At 43.2% G+C, this 21,082-nt stretch overlaps 1 protein-coding gene across 1 annotated transcript in view; it reads left to right on the top strand.

Moving 5' to 3' along the window:
- MYO10 (myosin X) overlaps positions 1 to 21,082 on the top strand; it is a 119,633-nt gene that overhangs the window by 49,494 nt on the left and 49,057 nt on the right. The window contains exons 11-12 of the mRNA XM_006874437.1: positions 18,830 to 18,954; positions 19,055 to 19,169. Coding sequence (XP_006874499.1) covers positions 18,830 to 18,954; positions 19,055 to 19,169 — 240 coding nt within the window. The remainder of the gene's footprint in view (positions 1 to 18,829; positions 18,955 to 19,054; positions 19,170 to 21,082) is intronic.

The following is a 21,082-nucleotide window of genomic DNA, read 5'->3' on the forward strand; positions in this document are numbered from 1 at the left end:
TAAAGGTAGTAATTATTTTTTCTATTTCTTTAGAATGACGTTGGAATCTGAATTGGGATAGCGTTATTATCTCTAGATGGCTTTGGGCTGTTGTTTTTGTTGTTGTTAAGTGCCATAGAGTAGAGTCAGTTGCGACTCATAGAGACCCTGAATAGGGTTCCTGGTGAGCAGTTGGTGAGCTTGAACCTCCAACTTGTGGTTCAAATCCGCAATACCACACACATTTCTGTAGGTCTTTTTTTGGTTTCTTGTAGTAGGATTTTGTAACTTTCTTTGTGTAGGTCTTTTGTTTCTCTGGTTAGATTTATTCACAAATACTGAATCTTTTGGGTGACTGTTGTAAATGGTATTGCTTTCCTGATGTCCTTTTCAGAATTCTCTTTATTAGTGTAAAGGAATCCAACTGATTTTTATATGTTGATTTTGTACCCTGCCACTTTGCTGACTGTCAATGAATTCCAATAATTTTCTTCTGGAGTCTTTGAGGTTTTTTATGTGTAGGATCATATCATCAGAAAATAGAAGTGTTTTCATTCTTTTTTGTCAATTTGGATTCCTTTCATTTTCTTTTCTTGCAAAGGCATCAATCAATTCTTATTCCATCTTCCTTATTCATTGTCCAACTTTTGCATGTATAGGTTGCTGCTGTTATTGTTAAGTGCTATCAAGTTAGTTCCAATCCTGTATAGGGTATGTGAGGAACGGCTAGTGAGTTTGAACCTCTGACCTTGAGGATCAAACTGACTTTGCAGTCCAGCACATTAACCTATACCGCCACATCAGGACTTGAGTGTATGAGGCGATTGAAAATACTATGGCTTTGGTCAGGTGCACCTTACTCCTTAAACTGACATCTTTGCTTTTGAACATTTTAAAGAGGTCTTTTGTAGCAGATTTGCTTGATGCAAAATATGTCATGTGATTTTTCGATGGCTGATTCCTTGGGCATTGATTGTGGGTGTAGGTAAAATACAGTCCTTGTCAGTATCAGTTTTCTCGCCATTTATCATGATGTTGTTTATGGGTCCAATTGTGAGGATTTAGGTTGAGGTGCAATCCATACTGAAGTCTTTGATAGTCATCAATAAATGCTTTTAGTGTTAGTTTGTTCAATTAATCAGTGTTAAAAGCTGTCCAGATCACAAGTATGGGCTAATTTTAGTGATCACAAAGTGAGCCCAAGTATGTACCAGCCTCCCAGGTGACTGTTTCATCTTGAACCTGAGGCGTCTGGCCTAACTGATCCATCCTCTACCTACTAGCCTGCCTGATTCTGGATAGTAGCCATACACTTTTCTTTGACTTAGATATCATGGTTGTATTAGACACTATAAGGAGCTCTGGTAGCGTAGTGGTTACGAATCGGGCTGCGAACCTTAAGGTCAGCGGTTCGAAACTACCAGCCGCTCCGCGGGAGAAAGATGAGGCTTTCTACTCCCGTAAAGATTTACACCCTCGGAAATCCTGTACAGGGTCGCTATGGGTCGGATCCGACTCAACGGCACTTAACAACAACAACATTAGACACTATAAAGAAATGTATTTGTCTGTTTTAGACCTTTATTGTGATTTATGGAGCTCTGGTAGCGTAGTGGTTACGAATCGGGCTGCGAACCTTAAGGTCAGCGGTTTGACACTACCAGCCGCTCCGCGGGAGAAAGATGAGGCTTTCTACTCCCGTAAAGATTTACACCCTCGGAAATCCTGTACAGGGTCGCTATGGGTCGGATCCGACTCAACGGCACTTAACAACAACAACAACATTGTGATTTGGGTAAAGTTTACAAAACAAATTAGTTTCCCTCAACGATTCCACACACATTTTGTTTCATGACACTGATTGAAAGCCCCCAGATGTAATGAAAGCCCCCAGATGTAACAGTGCTCTTCCCACTTCCTGGGTTTCCCATTTCCATTCATTCTTCTTTCCTGTGTTCCGATCCATCCCACTATATATATGTGTTGTCCTCACAGGACCCCTGCCTGCTGGTCACTGACTCTATCTTAAGACACCGCCCAAACTCCTAACCCTAACCTTCACCTCCCCATTGCAGCACATGACCTCACCCTGTAATTTACCAAGCCTCCATCCTCCGCAAGTGCTCACTGCCTCCTTCACAATGCGCGTTCTCTGCCTGCATCCTTCACAGTCCCCTGCATTTGGAGTCCTGAGAGCCTAACCCACATCTATTCTTGTGCATAAAAAAACCCAAACAGTTACCTTGGAATTGATTTTGACTCGTGATGACCGTGTGTGCTACAGAATAGAACAGTTCCATGGAGTTTTCTTTAAGGAAGCAATTGCAAGGTCTTTGTCTGCAGTCCTTAAGTAGGTTCAAACATAACTCAAGCGCAAATCATCCACCAGAGCTGCCTCAGAAGAGACCACACCTTTCGCTGTGGCCAGGGAGCCAAGTCTCTGACCTGGATTTGAATTGACCACTGCTCTTTGCTGCCTACCCACACTGTAGTCCTTGCTCCACACTGAATTGCCCTTTAGAGATTTCAAGACTCACCACTGAGTCTTAACCGCCACCCCAGTCTTGTGTTAATCTATGTGGCCTTGATCTCCTTGGAATCCAAGTTCTTTTTACTGGCATCTCCTCCCCAAGAGTAATCCATCAGTCCTTCTTCCATTCGTTCGACCTCTCCCATTTACCAAGGGACTCAACAAACATGTCACATGCGCTGGCTACCTCCATCCTCTTCCTCTGGACAGGTTCTGACTTTTCAGTGATAAGACACAGAATAGCTTAGCCAACAGCGTACTACAGTTTTTTGGAAGGAGGGGTGCTTCAGAAAAATGGTGGAAAACGGATTAAAATAATGGAGTTTTTCCATGAGCTTTTTGAAGCCCCCTCTTACATAGAATGATCACATTTAATAAGAAGTATATGTTTAGAGCCTGGACTATCATGTATATCTTGGCCCTTCCTTCAAGGCTTCAAGGTTACAAAAGGGTTGCCATTGCTGCAGCTATCACAACCACCAGAGCAGCCTCCTTCAGTTCTTTCAATAGACATTTGCTGAGTACCTCCTATGCCAGGTGTTGTTGGACTGCCTGGGGATACATCTCTGAATAAAGATTCTTGTCCTTTTGCAGGGACAGGTGTTTATCCCTGAGAAGAGGGCTGTGGGTGGGTGGGGGTGGGGGGGGAGCATGTTTACCTTTCATTGGGAAGGGCCATCAGTCCCTCAGTAGGTTTTACCTTTCATCTCACTGGTCCTGGTGGGAATCAGAGAACTGCATCAGAACTGATGCCATGTTTGAGCTTCACTCTCCAGGAAGCTAGGGAACTTTGGCTAAGGTGAATGGGTTCACAGAGATGGGTCCCTGAATACAGTTAGAGATCTATTAGTGAGCGATGGTGCAGGGCTCTGCTGGATGAGGAGAGAAAGGGATGGAGAGAAAAATGCTCAGGTTTTCCTGTCAATAATATGGAGAGCTCATAACAGGGATGTGGTTTCAGAATTTCTGAATAGATGTTTTGGCCTTATAATAGTTTGAAAGAAGGGTTTAAGTAAATGCAGTTCCTTATCCATTGAGCATGATTTGGATAGTAACAGGAAAGAAACAAAACCGGTACTTTATGTAAGTTAACGAACAATATTGTAATAACAGTAGATTGATTTGCTAATGAATGATTAAAAATTGAGGTTGAAACCTTCTGAAATAGCACTTTGCAAACACTACATGTTGGAAGAGCAGTTCTCTTATTGTCAAATTGTTACCAACTAGTTCTTTTGAAAAATATAAAAGTGATGTGGTCATATCAAGTTGTTATACTTTTCTTTATCCATTGTTCAACTTTCATTTGCATTTGAAAATTGGACAGTCAATAAGGAATGCCATAGAAGAATTGATGTATTTGAGTTGTGTTGTCGGAGAATATTAAAAGAACCATGAACTTCCAAGAGAACAAACAGATCTTTGTTGGAAGAAGTGCAGCCAGAATGCTCCTTAGAAGCCAGGATGGCCAGACGTCATCTCTCATTTTCAGATATATTATCAGGAGGGACCAGTCCCTGGAGAAGGATATCATGTTGGTAGAGGGGGGTCGGAGAAAGAGAGGAAGACCCCCAACGAGCTGGATCTGCACAGCGGCAGCAGCAGTGGGCTCCTACGTAACAATAGTGACAATAGTAACAGTAGTGAGAATGGCATGATGGGCGTTCACTCTCTGCGTAGTCCCGGGAGAGAAGGAAGGCCACTGTGCGTGACATTCCACCACATGGACATCAGAAGGTGGGGGCGGGTGGTCAGAGCGCCAGGTGCCATTCAGGTTGTTCCAGGCAGGAAGCCGGAAAGGAAGGAAAGAATGGAAGAACGAGATCTCAAGGCGAGCCGGGCTGTATTCTTGTCATCGAGGAAATATTCCACCAGATGTTACATTGTGTGGTTCGGTGTTGAAAACAAGTACGAGAGAGAGGTCGCACAATAGTGACTGATTCTAAGTGCGGAAAAGCCCCAGGGACACAATGAAAGAGAATGTGCTTGTGCGGAACATGCCCAAGCAGTTACAAGGCTGTTTGAGGAAGAAAATAGAGGGTTGGAGTGAGTGTTGCCCCCATTTTGGTCTTTTCTATATAGCTCTCAAGCATAACCATTCATTGTAAGGTTGGTGCAGGACTGGGCACTGTTTCATTCTTTTGTACATTGGGTTTTTTGTTTTTTGTTTTTTGTTTTTAATCCACAATATTGGAGCCTGAACCAACTGGCTGGCACCTGCAAACAACAGCAGTCTAACTCTGTTCCAATCCTACCTCTGTCCTCAGTTAGGCACCAAGATACTTCAGAGGTTCTGAAGGTAATGTTTTTAATAGCATGCACTTAACTGACTTGAGTGGGTACCAACTAAATGGCACCTAACAACAACAACAACTGACTTAGGAATCTCATGGGGGTCTATAATTTAAAAACTCATTTGGATGTAAGTTATCAAAACAATAAAGTTAGTAAATGTTATGCTGGAGAATCATTGTCCTGATGTTTAATGCTACTATTTTTTAAGCAAAGGGAAATTCATCGTGTCTAATTTATCTGTTCAAACTCATTTGTCTCAAGAACAGCTTAGATAACTCTTTCCATGGTTTGTGTCTTGTTTTTCATCTTTGAATAATAGATGCTAAGAGATAAGCCCTATGGTAAAATAGTCTGACGACTCATTGATATATATCAGACTCTGGGTATCTATGAGTAAAACTGATCATTTTAAGCCTTGTGGTTCTTTCATCCTCCCAAGTCTGTATGTAGTGGAGGCTCCGCTTTAGTTTCTTGAGGCGATGCTGAGGACTGCAAATTATCATGTGAACCACATCTGTACTCTGACGTTTCCTTAATTGTTGTTGTTGTTGTTAAGTGCCACCGAGGTGTTCTGACTCATGGCGACCATCTATATAGGGTTTCCGAGGACCAGCTGGTAAACTTGAACCACCAACCTTGTAGTTCAAACAGCTTTGCAGTCTGGCGCATTAACCCAAGGTGCCACACCAGGACTTCATAGCCACATTAGAAAGTGTAAAACCAGTGACACGAATGAGTTGTTACTATTATATTGTGTTTGGCCCCAGTATATCCAAAATGTATTAGCCCCAGTCGAGTGCTGGTGTGGCGCCGTGGGTTAATGCTCTGGACTGCAAAGTCAACTGAAACTGCAAGGTCAGCAGTTCAAGCTCACAAGCCGCTCCTTGGAAACCCTATACAGGATCCCTATGGGTCAGAACCAACTCGCTGGCACTTAACAATAACAACATTAGCACTGGTGATACATTGGGCTAAGCACTGGGCTGCTCACTGAAAGGTGGGTGGTTTGAACCCACCGTCTGCTCCACAGGAGACAGCTGGGGCTGCCTGCTTCTGTAAAGAGTTACAGCCTCGGAAACCCCACGGGGCAGTTCTACTGTGTCCTGTATGGTCCCTGTGAGTCAGAATCAATTCAGTGGCAGTGATTGGGTTTTTTGGTTTTTGTCCTTAGTCCAAAATATTATTATTTCAACATATAATAAATATAAGAATTATTCAAAAGATTTTTTTACCTTTTTTCCCCCCATAGAGTTTTTGCAATCTGGTATATAGTTACCTGTACAGTAAGAAGGAGCTCTGGTAGCGTAGTGGTTATGAATCGAGCTGCAAACCTTCAGGTCAGCAGTTCGAAACTACCAGCGGGAGAAAGATGGGGCTTTCTGCGCCCATAAAGATTTACAGCCTCGGAAACCACAGGGTCGCTATGAGTCGGAACCGACTCCACGGCACATAACCACCACCACCACCACCACCACAGTAAAACTGACTTGGCACTATTTGAATGTCTTATTTGCCTGAATTTTATTCTCTAATTCCAGGGTTGGCACACTTTTCCTGGAAATGACTAACTGGTAAATATTTTGGGCTTTGTAGTTCTAGTACAAAAGTAGCTACAGACTTACTGTGAATGAGTATGGCTGTGTTCCAATAAAACTTTATTTACAAAAACAGGTGGCAGGCCAGGTTTGGCTCTCAGGCTGTAGTTTGCCAATCCTTGCTGTAAAGAATTGCATTGTTTCGCTTGCAGTTTAGTCCTCAGAGGTTGGTTTCTATTTTCGCTTATTAAAGTGTGCCACCAATATAGCTATTGTGAGGAACTTCATTCAGGATTACTTTTTTAAAAAAGTATGAGGAAAGAAACTGCATTGTTAGGAGTGAGTACTTTTGAATTGCAGGAACACATCCTCTCTGGAGCTTGCATCTTGCAAGAAGAGCAGGGAGTTCGTGAGTTGGAGTGTGAGGTTTCTGCCTCACATTGTCTGTGTTTGAATCCTGACCTAAGATTTGTGGCCCTGGGAAATTAATTACTCTCTCTGAGCTTCGGGTTATGCATCTGTGAAATGGGGATAATAGCATCTACTTCATGTTGGTGTTAGTTGCTGTCAAGGTCAGGGATGACAACCCTGTGTCTAACAATAAATGCTGCCCAGACCAGTGACATCTTCATGGAGCTTACATGTTTGAGTCCATTGCTGTGGTCATTGTAGAGTGCCACCCAGTCTTAGGGGCTTTTATTCCAGCACTGTATCAGGAGTGTTCTTTTGTGATTCATTTTATTTCCATTGGCTGCTGGTTTTCAGAAGTAGATCACCAGGCCTTTCTTCCTAGTCTGTTAGTTTGGAAACTCCCCTGAAACCTCTTCACCATAGGTGACCCTGCTGGTATTTGAAACTCTTTGTATATGGGTGTTAGCACCTCATTTCTTTCTGATACTAAAAGATCTTCCGGCCCTGGCTCATTGTATTCCTGCAGCCCCAATCCTTAAATGAGTCACTAACTTCTCCAGCCCTGGTTCCTTTTATTGAAGAATAATATCAGAAACCAAGATTTCTGGTCACTGCTATTGGGATGTCATTTCTTCTTTGCCCTCTCAGATGACAGAGGAAATAAGTATGTGTAGTCATTTGCATTATGCATCTAACTATAGATTTATGTATGTGGAACCAACTGTATGTCAAATTAAACATGAGTTGATACAGGTGTGCCCATCTAGAATCCATTACCACATGGGCCTCCCCTACCCTAGCTATAAATTCCTACTCCAGCAGTGAGAAAAATGTGGTTCCTACTACTCACCAACTATGCGTTGTTTTGTTAAGTACCTTCATGTCAGTTCCAACCCATAGTGAACTTGTATGGGATTTCCTAGGAGCAGCCAGTGAGCTTGAACCACTAACCTTGCGATTCAAATAACTTTGCAGTTTAGCGCATTAACCCACAGCACCACACCAGGACTCCCAACCATGTGTTTATGGGTCCAATTCCAGCAGACAGGTACAGTAGCATCAGACTTGCTAACCCGTGCCTCTAGAGCACTACAGGATAAACACTAGACGGGAAAGTTGTCATTTCAAACCCACCAGCTGCTCCTGGGAAATGGGTCACTATGAGTGGGAACTAACTCCAGGGGACTTTAAGCACAACAATACCCCTGTGGCAAGCAACTTTAGTACACTGAGTTTGTACAATGTCTTGGCCTTTAGCTGTATATACTCTGTGGTTGTTTGTTTATCTTTGCATATGAATGAACAGTTGTTCCAAGGCCATTATTGAGTTGCCTCTAAGTCTTTTCTGAAGTCAGTGGGTTATATTTACAGAGGTTAACATCCTTTTTGGAGTCCTGGTGTGGCGCTGTGGGTTAATGCACTAAATTGCAAACTTATTTGAATCTTGGGGGTGGTTCAAGCTCACTGGCGGCTCCCTGGAAACTCTATACAAGGGTCCCTATGGGTTGGAAACAAGTCTAAGGCATTTAACAACAACAACATCCTTTTTAAACAACAGAGAAGAGTTGGACTTCTCGAAGTCTTATGTTAGAGGCCAACACTGACATTAGGAACAGCTATAAGCAAGACCACAGTTTAGGATGTAATACAATACATATGTGTATATCTATCTGATGTGTCCGGGCCAGTGCCAGGCAGTTGAGTAAATTCAGAAATTCAAAAAATTCAGCTCCTCCCCTAAAAATGTCTAATCTATCTGGGAGCTGACAGGGATATATACAATGGATATATACTAAAGAGCACTGTGAAGTCATTTCGCAATGCAAGTATAATGAATGTATAGTGTGTGCTGGCACCCAGGGAAGGGGGAGATCAAGATGGCGCCCATGAAGAGATACCATAGAGAAGGGAGCCTTTGAGACACACAAAGCATCCATCAGACTCAACAGTTAGAGAGATGAGGGGAGTATTTAAGTGAAGAGATGATCACTTCAGCCGGGATGAAGATGGAAAGTGAAGCTTTTAGGTCAAGAAATAACTTGATTTATATATAATTTAACCAAGCTACGTTTAACTAAAAAGCAGGGGGTATACAAGAGGACTTCACAAAGTTTGTAGGGGGGAAATTCCACTCCCTTTCAGTTCCCTGTTCCCACAAACTTTCTGAAGACCTTGCATGTTGCCACCACTCTTAACTGGTTTAAGTTTGTGTGGTGCCTTTCATGCTGCTGCGATTCTGGAAGACTTGCCACCAGAATTTCAAATGTAAACAGGGTGACCCATGGTAGACAGGTTTCCTTCCTTCTTTACTTTTGACTTATTGTGAATTGAGTGATGGTTTACAGAGCAAATCAGTTTTCCATTCAGCAGTTCATATGCATTCTGTTTCACTTCATTGACTCTAGTCCCTACAATGTATGCCTACTCCTTAGGTACACACTACTCTTGGGATCTCAAATGGTTGGTTGTTTTAAGGTCTGCATGCCCCACCCCCACCCCCATTGGTGTTCCCCTTCCTGGCCTGTCAGTTGAGCCATGAATGTACTCATTTGTAGACCTGAAGGGTGAGTAAGTGCCGGCGATGGTGAGGGACACTCTCCATGGAATGGACTTGCACAAGAACCACATGTGTGAACCCTCACACACCAACCATCGTGAAAATGGTGCTGCAGGACTGAACCGCATTTCCTTCGGTTAGACATATAGCCATCACGCCTTGCTGGCACTTAAGGAGACGACAGATTGATGGGGAAGGTGTATTAGAGGCCTTTTTATTCAGGCTTTGAGTATAAGATTGAAGCTTCCATCTAAATTTGGTGTATGCTGGAAGTCATATCAACAGGGAGACAGTACACCCAGAGCTATCCCTTTGATGATTAATATACATGCTTTTCCTTTGCCATTAAGTTGAGGTTTGTGAATCTGAGGTTAATTGAAACCACTTCCAGCTTTAATGTAGTTCAGATTTCAGTCCTGGGAGGGGTGTGGTTTGCAGGTTGTAATTCATGAGTGAGAAATTTGCATATTGCATCTTATGTCCTTCCAGGATTGGCTCACAGTCCTGAGCTCCTTCCTGTTCCTGTTTCTCATCTGGAGGCTACATTTTCCTCCAGGGGATAGAAGCTATCTTATGTTTCTCTTCTCCTGATGCAGAAAGTAGCAGTGTAAGATTAGGAACCCCAAGTGAAATGACTGACAGAAGGACTTTTTGTTGTTGAGTTTTCCTCTTCATGTCTGTCTGGGGTCAGGAAAATTCAATTGCTGCTTTCTGAGCCATGCTTTGAAAACTGTGGAGCAGGGTGTCCTGCTTCTCCATTAATGCTTGTTAAGTGCTCTCAAGTGTAGCCTAGCAAAGAAAAGGAAGTTGGAGGTGCCTGGCAGAGTCCCCATTGTCAGACGTCCAGTCCCCGTGCACAGTGTACAATTGGGAATGTGCTGTTCATGTAACGTGTGTTCATGTTAACATTACTGAATTCTGGGATGTACTTACAGAATCTTTACGTTGAAGAGGGGTGTTCTCGAAGGTAAGATTTGTTGTGCTCCAGTTGAATTAGGTAGAGGTACGGCGCTATGGGATAAGCACTGGTGGGTGGTTCAAACCCACCATCTATCTGTTCCTTGGAAACCATATCTTGGGCACCTGTGAGTTGGAAACTACTCGACTGCTCTTAGGGCAACTGTGAATCAGAGCCGACTTGACAGCTCTTAACCATTATGCCATATGGTAATTGAATAAGGAAGACCATAGAAGAATTGATGCATTTGAGTTAATGGTGTTAGAGGAGAATATTAAAAGTTCCATCGACTGTAGACAAACAAATCTGTGTTGGAAGACGTATAGCCAGGGTGCTCCTTCTAAGTCAAGATGGCCAGACTTCATCTCTCATACTTACGACATGTCAGGAGGGATCAGACCCTGGAGAAGAAGAACAAGTATGCCTAAACATGAAGATCCTCTGTAAGGTTAGAAAAGGTAAAGTTGCTGTGTTTGTGTTTTAGCTGAACAGGGCAAGGGTATACCCCATAAAGGAGTCGTGGTGGCATACTGGGTTACACATTGGGCCGCTAAAAGGTCGGTAGTTTGAACCCACCAGTCACTCGACCGAAGATGAGGCAGTCTGCTTCCATAAAGATTTACAGCCCCAGAAACCCTATGGGGCAGTTCTGCTCTGTCTTGCAGGGTCACTGTGAGTCAATGGATTCAAAAGAATGGTTTGGGGTTTAGGCCACCATTGCGGGAATATATAGTAAGTCCTCACTGTGAACTTGTTAAGTCAGTTCTGACTCATAGCAAGCCTGTAGGGTTTCCAGGGAGCAGATGGCTGGTGGGGTTAAACTACCGATCATGTGGTTAGCAGTCCAGTGCCACATCAGGACCCTGTAAGGTGGTTGTTATTAAGTGCCGTTGAGTCAGTTCCAACTCATAGCGACCCTGTTTAGGGTTTCCAAGAAGCAGCTGGTGGGTTTGAACTGCTGCCCTTGTGGTTCCTAGTCCAGTACTTATTTGACAGCGCCACACCAGGAGTCTTTCCATGAAGTTATTCCTGTTGTTGAGTGCCTGACTCATAGCGACCCTGTATAGGGTTTCCAAGGAGCAGCTGGTGAGCTTGAACTGCCAACCTTGCAGTCTAGTACATTAACCCACAGTGCCAGGTTGTTGTTGTTGTTAAGTACCGTGGACTCATGGTGACCCTGCACAGGGTTTCTGAGGCTGTAAATCTTTATGGGAGCAGAACACTTCATTTTTTCTCCTGCAGAACCGCTGGTAGTTTCAAACTACTGACCTTGAAGTTGGCAGCCTGACTCGTAACCACTACGCTACCAGAGTGCCAGGTTAGAACAGGTTGAATTGATAGGTTTGTTTTTAAGTTGAATAGAGTAGCACAAATACAAATAACACTGAATATATTAAATGCTGTAAAGTTAGCGGCGCTGCCCCATGATCACTTGCAGATCGGGCCATTGTCATCCATAAGGTTTTCACTGACTGATTTCTGGAAGGGGATTGCCAGGCCTTTGTTCCTAGTCTTAATCTGGAAAGTCAGTTGAAACACACCGACAGACAAGTGGTTGTGTGTGAGGCGCATTGGCTGGGAATCAAACACTTCTTGCATCGAAGGTGAAAATTTCTATCTTTGAGCCATCACTGCCCCTCTTAAGGGTTAATGTAGAGTCGATTCCTACTTTTGGTTGACGGTTCAAACCTACCAGTTGCCCCGTGAGAGAAAGACTTAGCGTTCTACTTCCAGAAATAGTCACGGCCTTGGGTAACCTGTGGGGCAGTTCTGTTCGTGTCCTGTAGGGGGCACTGAGTTGCACATATTGTTGTTAAGTGCCTTCCAGTCAATTCCAACTCATAGTGACATTGTCCAGTCTTTCCAAGGAGTAGCTGCTGGGTTTGAACCTTGTGGTTCGCAGTTCAGAGCTATCCCTACAGCCCCGCACCAGGACTCCACACCTGTAGATGTTTAAGAAATACTCAAGTCAGTGGACCAAGCCCGCATCACGATATCATAATACCTGCTTTGTGCCTGTTACTTCCCAAATCCAGTCTATTTGTCGCCATCAAAACTTCCCTGTCACGACACTGCAGGATGTCCTTGTGGGAAGGAACTCTAGTCTGGACAACTAGATACAGATACGAGGAGACTGTTACCTTTAAGTTGTTACTTGCCCGGCCTTCAGCTGTGTCAGTTCTGAGAATTAAATTAGCCAGAAAAGGAAGTTGAAACTAAAAACAGAGCCACCAATGGAAACACAGGTGGTTAACCCCCCCTTAGATTGCAGTGTGGTTGCCCAGGGTGACAAGCAGCATCCAGATCCCCCTGCCTCCCTGGTTAAATTACTGTGAACAGGCAGAAATACAATCTCAACTGAAGCCTGCAAGTAGCAACCCTGGGACTCCCTTTCTCTTTCCCTCCCTGGACTATATCAAATCCTACAACCACACCACACTAATTAGCCTGAGAGTAGAAGTGGTTGCCATGGAGACTGAGCACTTTTAAAGCACTGGAATGATGTTCATTATTGTTCAGTGTCTTTAGCTGTGGGGAAAAGGTCCGGGTGGCAGTTGTTTTCCATATGAATTTTGGACCCCTGTCGTCACATTGAGCATGGAATGTCCTCTGACAGACTGGAAGATGGTAAATTGTTGATTAGCTTTCTGGATGGGCCGTGTGTTTTAGTAATTATCTTTTAGGATGTTTTCATAACTCGGGTGCTAAGCTGAGAAGTTGTATGGACTTTGTTGAGTAGAGAGGAAGAAAACTGAGACAGGGGAAAAAAAAAAAGCGTGGGTTAAGAATAGTAGAAGCTCTAGAGGGATTTCATTAACCTTCTTTGAGCATCAAACATACAATTATAAGATTTCATTGGTGGTAAATTTGATGAAATTGAGTTAGTCTTATACTTTTGTTCATTGTTGCTTTTATGGTGACACTGCACTTGTCTTTGTAGATTGCTAATTGTCAGATTATATTTCTAAATAAACATAGCAGCATTTTCATAAAATACCTTCTCAAGGGTTTGCTCCCTCCCTCCCAACCCTGCACCTCCCTGTTTCTTAATTTGAAACTATAGGATCTGAGTGTAACCAATGGTAACTCCATTTTCATATTCTTATCCTTTTAGCACTTTTCTAAACGAATTTCAGATAAAGTGACTAGAAACCCAAGCACTATGATTTTTGGCTGTACTACTTGATTAAACTAGTGCTGCATAAAGACCATTTGACTGTGGTGTTGAAAATGAAATAGAAGCGAATCCATTGTTAGCAATGGTAATAACTATTGAATAAATCTGTACGGGAGATTTAGCGAGCATACCTTAAATTTATTTTTTTAGTGTTCTTGAAAGCACACAGAACAGCATGGCTTTCTGCCAGGTTTTGAAGTGTAGGGTGGATTCTTAAAGGTCAGAAATGGCATTAGTGCTTTGTTTTGTTGGTTTGACCCTTTTAAACTATTTACTTCTACCTGACATGCCTACTTTTCGGGTATTTTCTCCACTGCTGTGTACTTTGGAATGATTGGGTGGTTGGATTTTTTTTTTTTTTTTATCCAGAAAATTGTAAATGAGCTAGTTTTTCCCACTTATTCTGAAAAACTGTAGTGTCAGCAATACAAGTTTGGCTTGGCAGCTCTGAGCAAAGAGAATAGTTTACAACAAGTCTTCTTTGATTTCTTTTAAATTAAGTAGATTTGCATTTCTAATTCATATGTTCTTGGGCTCATTTTTTTTAGTGACAAAGATTCTGAGCACTCCATTAATGGAATGTTTGACTAGAAATTGAACAGATTTAAAGTATTTTCTTTTTCCTTTTGTCTTCACTGACTTCATTCCTGATGTGCATTTTGTAGGAAAAAAAAAAGTAGCTAAAAACAAACATCTGCTCTTAACCCAGAAAGTATTTTTACAAAAATCCAAGCGAAAGACTTGCTCAAGGGCATGCCACTAATGAGATTGCAAAAATAGAGTGGAGCCACAACAGTTTTGCAGCTAAATGGATACATCACATTATGCTTTAATGATAATATTGTTAATTTCATGATAAATTGTTAATTTCTAGATACAATGTCTTTATGGTTGGAGCTGGGGCCACCTGAGGGGATGCTAATCTCCTTCAAAAACAAGAAAGTAGGGGAGATCTCCCTGAAGCTACTCTTCAAAGGTGGGGCTGCCAGACTGGGAGACAGTTTAGATTTACATACTTTTGCAAAGAGAAATTTACAATTATAAGGTATCTGGAGTGAATTCTGTAGACTCTGGGGTGTGTGTGTGTGGGGGGGGGGAGTAACCCTCTACCTGCTTTCACCGGTACATTTAAACTCAATTAAATTTGCATATGATTTATGGGGTGGAATCTGCCTCCCTCACCTCTGTATGTGTGTGTGTGTGTGTGTGTATACCCCTCATCTGGTCACTAAATTAATATCTTTAATTGAAAGACTAAATTGGTATTTGTGTGATGCCTTAATTATTTAGAGAAAATAATTTCAAAATAGTAGTGTTTTGCTATTTGGGAGATGGTCAGAAATTTGAACACTGATTAATATTTTAAGGAATGTTGTTGTTAAGTGCTGTAGAGTCGGTTCCGACTCAGCGACCCTCTTTAGGGTTTCCAAGAAGCAGCTGGTTTGAAACACTAACCTTGGGGTTCAAATCAACCTTGCAGTCCAGTGCATTAGCTCAGACGTCCATACCAGGACTCCCATGTTTTAAGGGATGGTTAGTATTTTTTTTTTCAATGTGATCATGGTGATGTGGTTTTATTTTAAAAGTGGCATGTTATGAAATAGTTACTTTAGAGATGATACCATGTTTGGTTTGGGTTGCCCTCATGTGGGTTTCCCTAGAGACCCCTGTGACAGGGAACTGCCCCAGCGGGGGTGGGGTGGGGGGGTTCAGGCTATAATCCAATTGAGCCAACTACTGATTTAGAGATTAGCAGACAAATTGTACTGCTTTGTTGTTGTTAAATGCCTTCGAGTCTTTTCCCATTCATAGCAACCCTCTATAGGGTTTCCAAAGAGAGGCTGGTGATCTTGAACCACTGACCTTGTGGTCTCGTGCATTATATTGCAGAGCCACACCAGTACTCCATGTGGTGCGTGTGGTGATGGTGGTGGCGTGCCATGGAGTCGGTTCTGACTCATAGCCAATCTGCATACGGTTTCCGAGGCTGTAAATCTTTATGGGAGCAGAAAGCCCCATCTTTCTCCCACAGAATGGCTGGTGGTTTCACACTGCTGACCTTGAGGTTAGCAGCCCCAACGCCTAACCATTATGCTACCAGAGCTCCTTATGTGGTGTATGTTGTTGTTAAGCGCCATCCAGTCGTTCCAACTCATAGAAACCCTAGATAGGATTTCCAAGGAGCAACTGGTGGATTTGAACCACCAACATTTCGCCTCAAACTGACATTGCAGTCCAGCGTATTACCTGGCCACACGAGAACTCCATATGGTGAATTGTTATTAAGTGCCATCTAGTTGGTTCCAACCCTTAGCGACCCTGTTTAGGGGTTTCCAAGGAGCAGCTGGTATGCTTGAAATGTCAACTTTGCAGTTCAAATGAACTTTGCATTCCAGTGCATTAACCTACAGCACCACACACTCAGGACTTCCAAATATATAGGGGGAGCTGTTGCTTCTGATTAAAGATAGTCTGTATTATGTAACTGATGTCATTTAATTAATATAATTGATATCGATAAGTTGCACAGCGGTATTAGGTCCGAGAGTGTTACAGCAACTTTAGATCAGTTGCTGAAGAAACCGAGCCACTGGGAGAGGTGAAGCAGAGTTTCAGATTTTATTAAACTGGCTGGCTCAGAGGAGCTAAATTCTCCAGATTCTGAGCCCGGAGTGCAGGTCAGTCCAGGCTTATATGGTATCAAAATTGGGGAGGATCCAGGTTGCAGACCTTTTTGGAAGACAGGAAGGAAACCAGAAGATTGGTTCTTCTCTGCTCCATAACCTGATTAACATTCTCTCTGGTCTCCTGGGAGAGGGAAGGCAGTAAATTAATGTTTCACCTTTTCCTGTTCATTATCAAAAGTTGTGATGTATTTAAACAAAGAGCAACTCCTGAAGCTGCTTATGCAAAAACATCTCATGGGATTTGATTCCTTGGTTTGAAGGTTTAGGAGTAAGAATTTTATGGGCAGGAGCAGATTACCCAATGAAAATGGGTTTCATGTGCTTACTCACTAATCTGTATTGTTGTGAAAATTTTCACATGGTTTTCACCACATCTTTTAGCGAGTGCTGTGTTAGGTGCCATCGAGTCGGTTCCAACTCAGAGGAACTCACAGCACAGCAGAAGGAAACATTGTCCAGTCCTGCGCTGTCCTCACACTTATTTAGCTGGAGTCCATTGTTGTCAATGTGCCAGTCCATCTCGTTGGGGGTCTTCCTCTTTTTCACTGAACCTCCACTTTACCAAGTATTGATGTCCTTCTCCAGGGACTGGTCCCTCCTGATTATATGTCCAAAGTATGAGACACAAAGTCTGGCCATCCCGGATTCTAAGGAACATTCTAGCTGTATTTCTTTCATCACAGATTGGTTTGTTCTTCTGGCAGTCCATGGTACTTTCAATATTGTTCTCCAGCACCACAACTCAAATGCATGAATTCTTCCACAGTCTTCTTATTCATTGGCTTGTCTAACTTTCTGTTATTGTTAATACCATTGGTTTGGTTAGGGGCACTTCAGTCCTCAAACTGACATCTTTGCTCTTGAACACTTTAAAGGGGTCTTGTGCAGCAGATTTGTCCAGTGCAGTATGTCCTTTGGTTTCTTGACTGATGCATCCATGAGTGTTAATGGATCCAAGCAAAATGAAGTCTTTAACACTTCAGTCTGTTTTTTGGGTTTTTTTTTTTTTCATTTATCTTTATGTTACTTACCGGTCTGTGGTGAGGATTTTTGTTTTCTTTATATTAAGGTGCTATTCATCCTGAAGGCTGTGGTCTTGGACCTTTAAACCACACACACACACACACACACACACACACACACACACACACACACACACACACAGAGAGAAACACAAACGCACTGCCTTCAAGTCAATTCCCACTCATAGTTACCCCATATAGGATTTCCAAGGCTACAAATCTTTACGGGAACAGAAAGCCACATCTTTCTTCCACGGAGCAGCTGTTGGGTTTTAACTGCTAACCGTGTAACCGTGTAGTTATTCAGTTCAATGCTAATCCTACAGCACCACACCAGGACTCCTTCATCTATATATGTTGTATGTTGTTGTTGTTAAGTGCTGTGGATTGATTCCAACCCATAGCTACCCTGTATAGGGTTTCCAAGGAGCAGCTGGTGAGCTTGAACCACCAACCTTGTGGTTCAAACTGACTTTGCAGTCCAGCACATTAACCCACAGCACCACACCAGGACTCCATCTGTATATAGGATCAAACTGACAACAGCAAGTTTAGATAGGAGACTTACTGGGCATGGAGTTTAGGTTAACGGGGGAGAAGCCACTTGGGAAAGGAGAGTGATCTGACGGTACACTTAAAGATGGAATCATATCTATAGGAATCGTTGAATTGATGTAGGCTCAGCTGTGTGTACCCTTAACAACAGCAAAAACAAAAGGTAAATAAATGACACACTCCTCACTTAACAACATACTAGGCTTCAAAGACCAGGACGTTTTTATGTGAAAATGGATACTCACCTGAGATCAGAAAACAAAAGATGACTCCAACCTTACAGAACTTACAGATCACATCATCACATAACTGAAAACAGTGCCCCACCAAGCTGACACATGACCATAACTACCCTAGCCAGCATTGCTCTCATTCTAATCTTGGTTTGTTATGGCCAGGGTTCATCATTAATGCACAAGATAGTCGAGTGCAGTTTTTACTATTGTTGTAAACGCAAAATGTTGGATAACAGGACAGTTGATACTTGGAGAAGGAGTGGCTGTGTGTAGAAGTCTCTGTATAAAGCAGACCTGTTGCCATCAATCAGTTGTAACCCATAGCAACCCCATGAAGGGACTTTAAGAAGTTCCTGGGGAAACTCTATTACCTTTAATTCCATTCTTGTATGAACTTTTTGAAGCCCCATTTGGGGGACAGAGTAGAACTTCTCCGGGTTTCTAAGGCAGAAATCTTTACAAAAGCAGATTGTCTCATCTTTCTCCCCCCCAATGACTTGTGTGTGTGAAACCTTTTGGTTTCCAGCTGAGTGCTTTAACCACCGTGCCACCTGGGCAGTCCTATGTATGTAGTTAGAAGGAGTAAATGGGATCATAGCTGAGGCAGCGTTAACATGGGTGATTCTGGCTAAACTGGGTGACGGAATATGGTGCGTTTTTTTGCTTTTGTTTTTCTGTTGTGTGTTTTGATGTAAGCTCAAACTTCTGGGAGTTGTGCAGAAACAGCCTTGTTGACTCTAACTCCTTTCCTTTTCTTTTAACGTTTTATTAGTAATTTAGTGAAGGTTAACAAACAAAATCATCCGCTTTGTTTCATCTCAGTGATTACAATCCCCTCCCTGCACCAACATCCTTTCCTTTCTTTTCTCTTTTTTATGTGTTTTAGATGCCAGACCAGTTTGACCAGGTGGTTGTACTCAACCAGCTGCGATACTCCGGGGTGCTGGAGACAGTGAAGATCCGGAAAGCTGGGTACGCTGTCCGAAGACCCTTTCAGGATTTCTACAAAAGGCAAGTGGAAAGAAACAGAGTGGATCCTCGCTCTGTATGAGGGGAATCTGGGCAACAGGAAGTCCCAGTGTGACACCGTTGTGTGCTGGTGGTGTTGCAGGTATAAAATGCTGATGCGGAACCTGAGTCCACCTGAGGACGTGAGAGGGAAATGTAGTGTTCTCCTGCAGTTCTACGACACTTCCAACAGCGAATGGCAGCTGGGAAAGACCAAGGTAACACTTCCGGGAAGATCCCAGCAAACACCGCTGTGTGTTTGTAACATGGAAGATTGTCATGTTGTCATGCCAATCTGTGGTCTTCTAAGCAGTTACTGTTTTATTTGACACCCTTGAGGTTTGCTAGGGGACAGAAGTAGTTCCTGTCTTATGACCGGCTTTTTATTCCCATGTATGTCAGTTCTGACATAAGGCAGATACCTTTTGTTTTGTTTTCATTTTTGTTATCTTCTTAGTCTGTGAGTGTTGGAAACATGACATATAGATGGGCAGATATGATGGCATTGGCCAGTTGCACGCCACACTGTTGTATGTGGTGTATGTTACTTACTAGCAATAAGTTATTAACAAACACGAACCGAGTACTCAGGAGTGTGGTTTGTCGTAACTCGAATACGTTGTCAGTTGGGGGCCTCCTGTTTCCAATCTCAGTGTTTCTGTGTGTTGTCACCTGGGCAGTCAGTTGTTGTTGTTGTTGTTGTTAAGTGCAATCGAGTCAGTTCCGACCCATAGTGACCCTGTACAGGGTTTCCGAGGCTGTAAATCTTTATGGGAGTAGAAAGCCTCATCCTGTCTGTCACGGAGCCGCTGGTAGATTTGAACTGCTGATCTTAAGGTTCACAGCCCGATTCATAACCACTAGGGTGGAATAACGTAGTGCCACGGAAGTGCTGAGCAGTTTGCAAAGTCCACAGAGCGAGACCCCAGGACCTTGTACTAGCTGCCACCAACTTGACTCCAATTCATGACCAGTGTCCCTTGTGTGCATGTCTGAGGAGAACTGTGCTTCACTAGGTTTTCGTTGTTGTTTTTCAGAAATAGGTTACCAGGCCTTTCTTCCGAGGCTCCTCTGTATACACTTAACCTTTCAGTTAGCAGCTGAATATACTAATAGCCATTTCAGCACCCAGGGACTCAGATCTTTCTTACCTTTTCATGTGGAGACAGAAGCTGTTGTCTCCACATACACTAGCCAGCCTGAAAGATCACTAAAGTCCCAATCCACCCATTGTCAGTGTAGCTGAGTTCCTTAACCAGGGTCCCTTATTCCAGATGGAGGAAAAGAGGCCTCAACACCAGAAAGTGGCCCTAAGATTGGTTAATGATGTCATTCTTATGTCCAAGGACAGAGCCTGTGCGGATTGGGCTTTTTGCTCCCAGTTCTCTCCCTACCGATATTTTATCCCGAGGGAAAGATGGAGCTGTATACGACACAGAAATGCAGACAGCTGGGAGGAGACCTCTGAATACATGTACATCCCCAAAAATAAGAACTGCTCCTCAAGACTTGAGTTTCGTGACCCTCCATGTTGTGGGGCAAAGTCTAGACTGTGTATGTTTCTGCTCATGTGATGCGGTTTCTTTTGAGAACATTGCCAAGTATTTAGGCATCACTTTGAGGCCACGCAAGGAAAAGGGCATGGTGGATGTGTGTGTTTAATAGGTGGAGATGTGGTACACTGAGCTACGGATTAGCTATCTCTTGTTGTGTAGCAACTGTGGCCCCTAACTTGCTGGTTTTAAGCAACACGTTTTTATCTAGACATAGTTTCCAAGGGTCAGGAGTCTGGGTGCATCTTCAGTGGGCCCTCTGTGCAGTGTCTCACCAGGCAACTGCCCGCCAGAATGTGTTTCTGCCTTGGGCTCGGGGTCCTTTTCCAGCACGGTTGTTGGTAGAATCCAGCTTCTTGTGACTTGTAGGACTGAGGTTCCCAAGTTCTTGTTGATAGTCAGTTAGAGGTTGCTCTCAGCCCTTTAGAAGCGGCTCACTGTTCCTGCTCACTGGTCCTCTCGTAGCAGGACAGCTTGTGTCTCCAGGGTCAGTAGGTGAATCTCTCCTTCTGTTTTATGGAATCATGGGAGTAACTGACCATCACTGTTGACAAAGTCTGTTAGCTAGGAGTAAGCCC

The sequence above is a fragment of the Chrysochloris asiatica genome, unplaced genomic scaffold, assembly GCF_000296735.1.
Source record: "Chrysochloris asiatica unplaced genomic scaffold, ChrAsi1.0 scaffold00278, whole genome shotgun sequence".
Classification (NCBI taxonomy): domain Eukaryota; kingdom Metazoa; phylum Chordata; class Mammalia; order Afrosoricida; family Chrysochloridae; genus Chrysochloris; species Chrysochloris asiatica.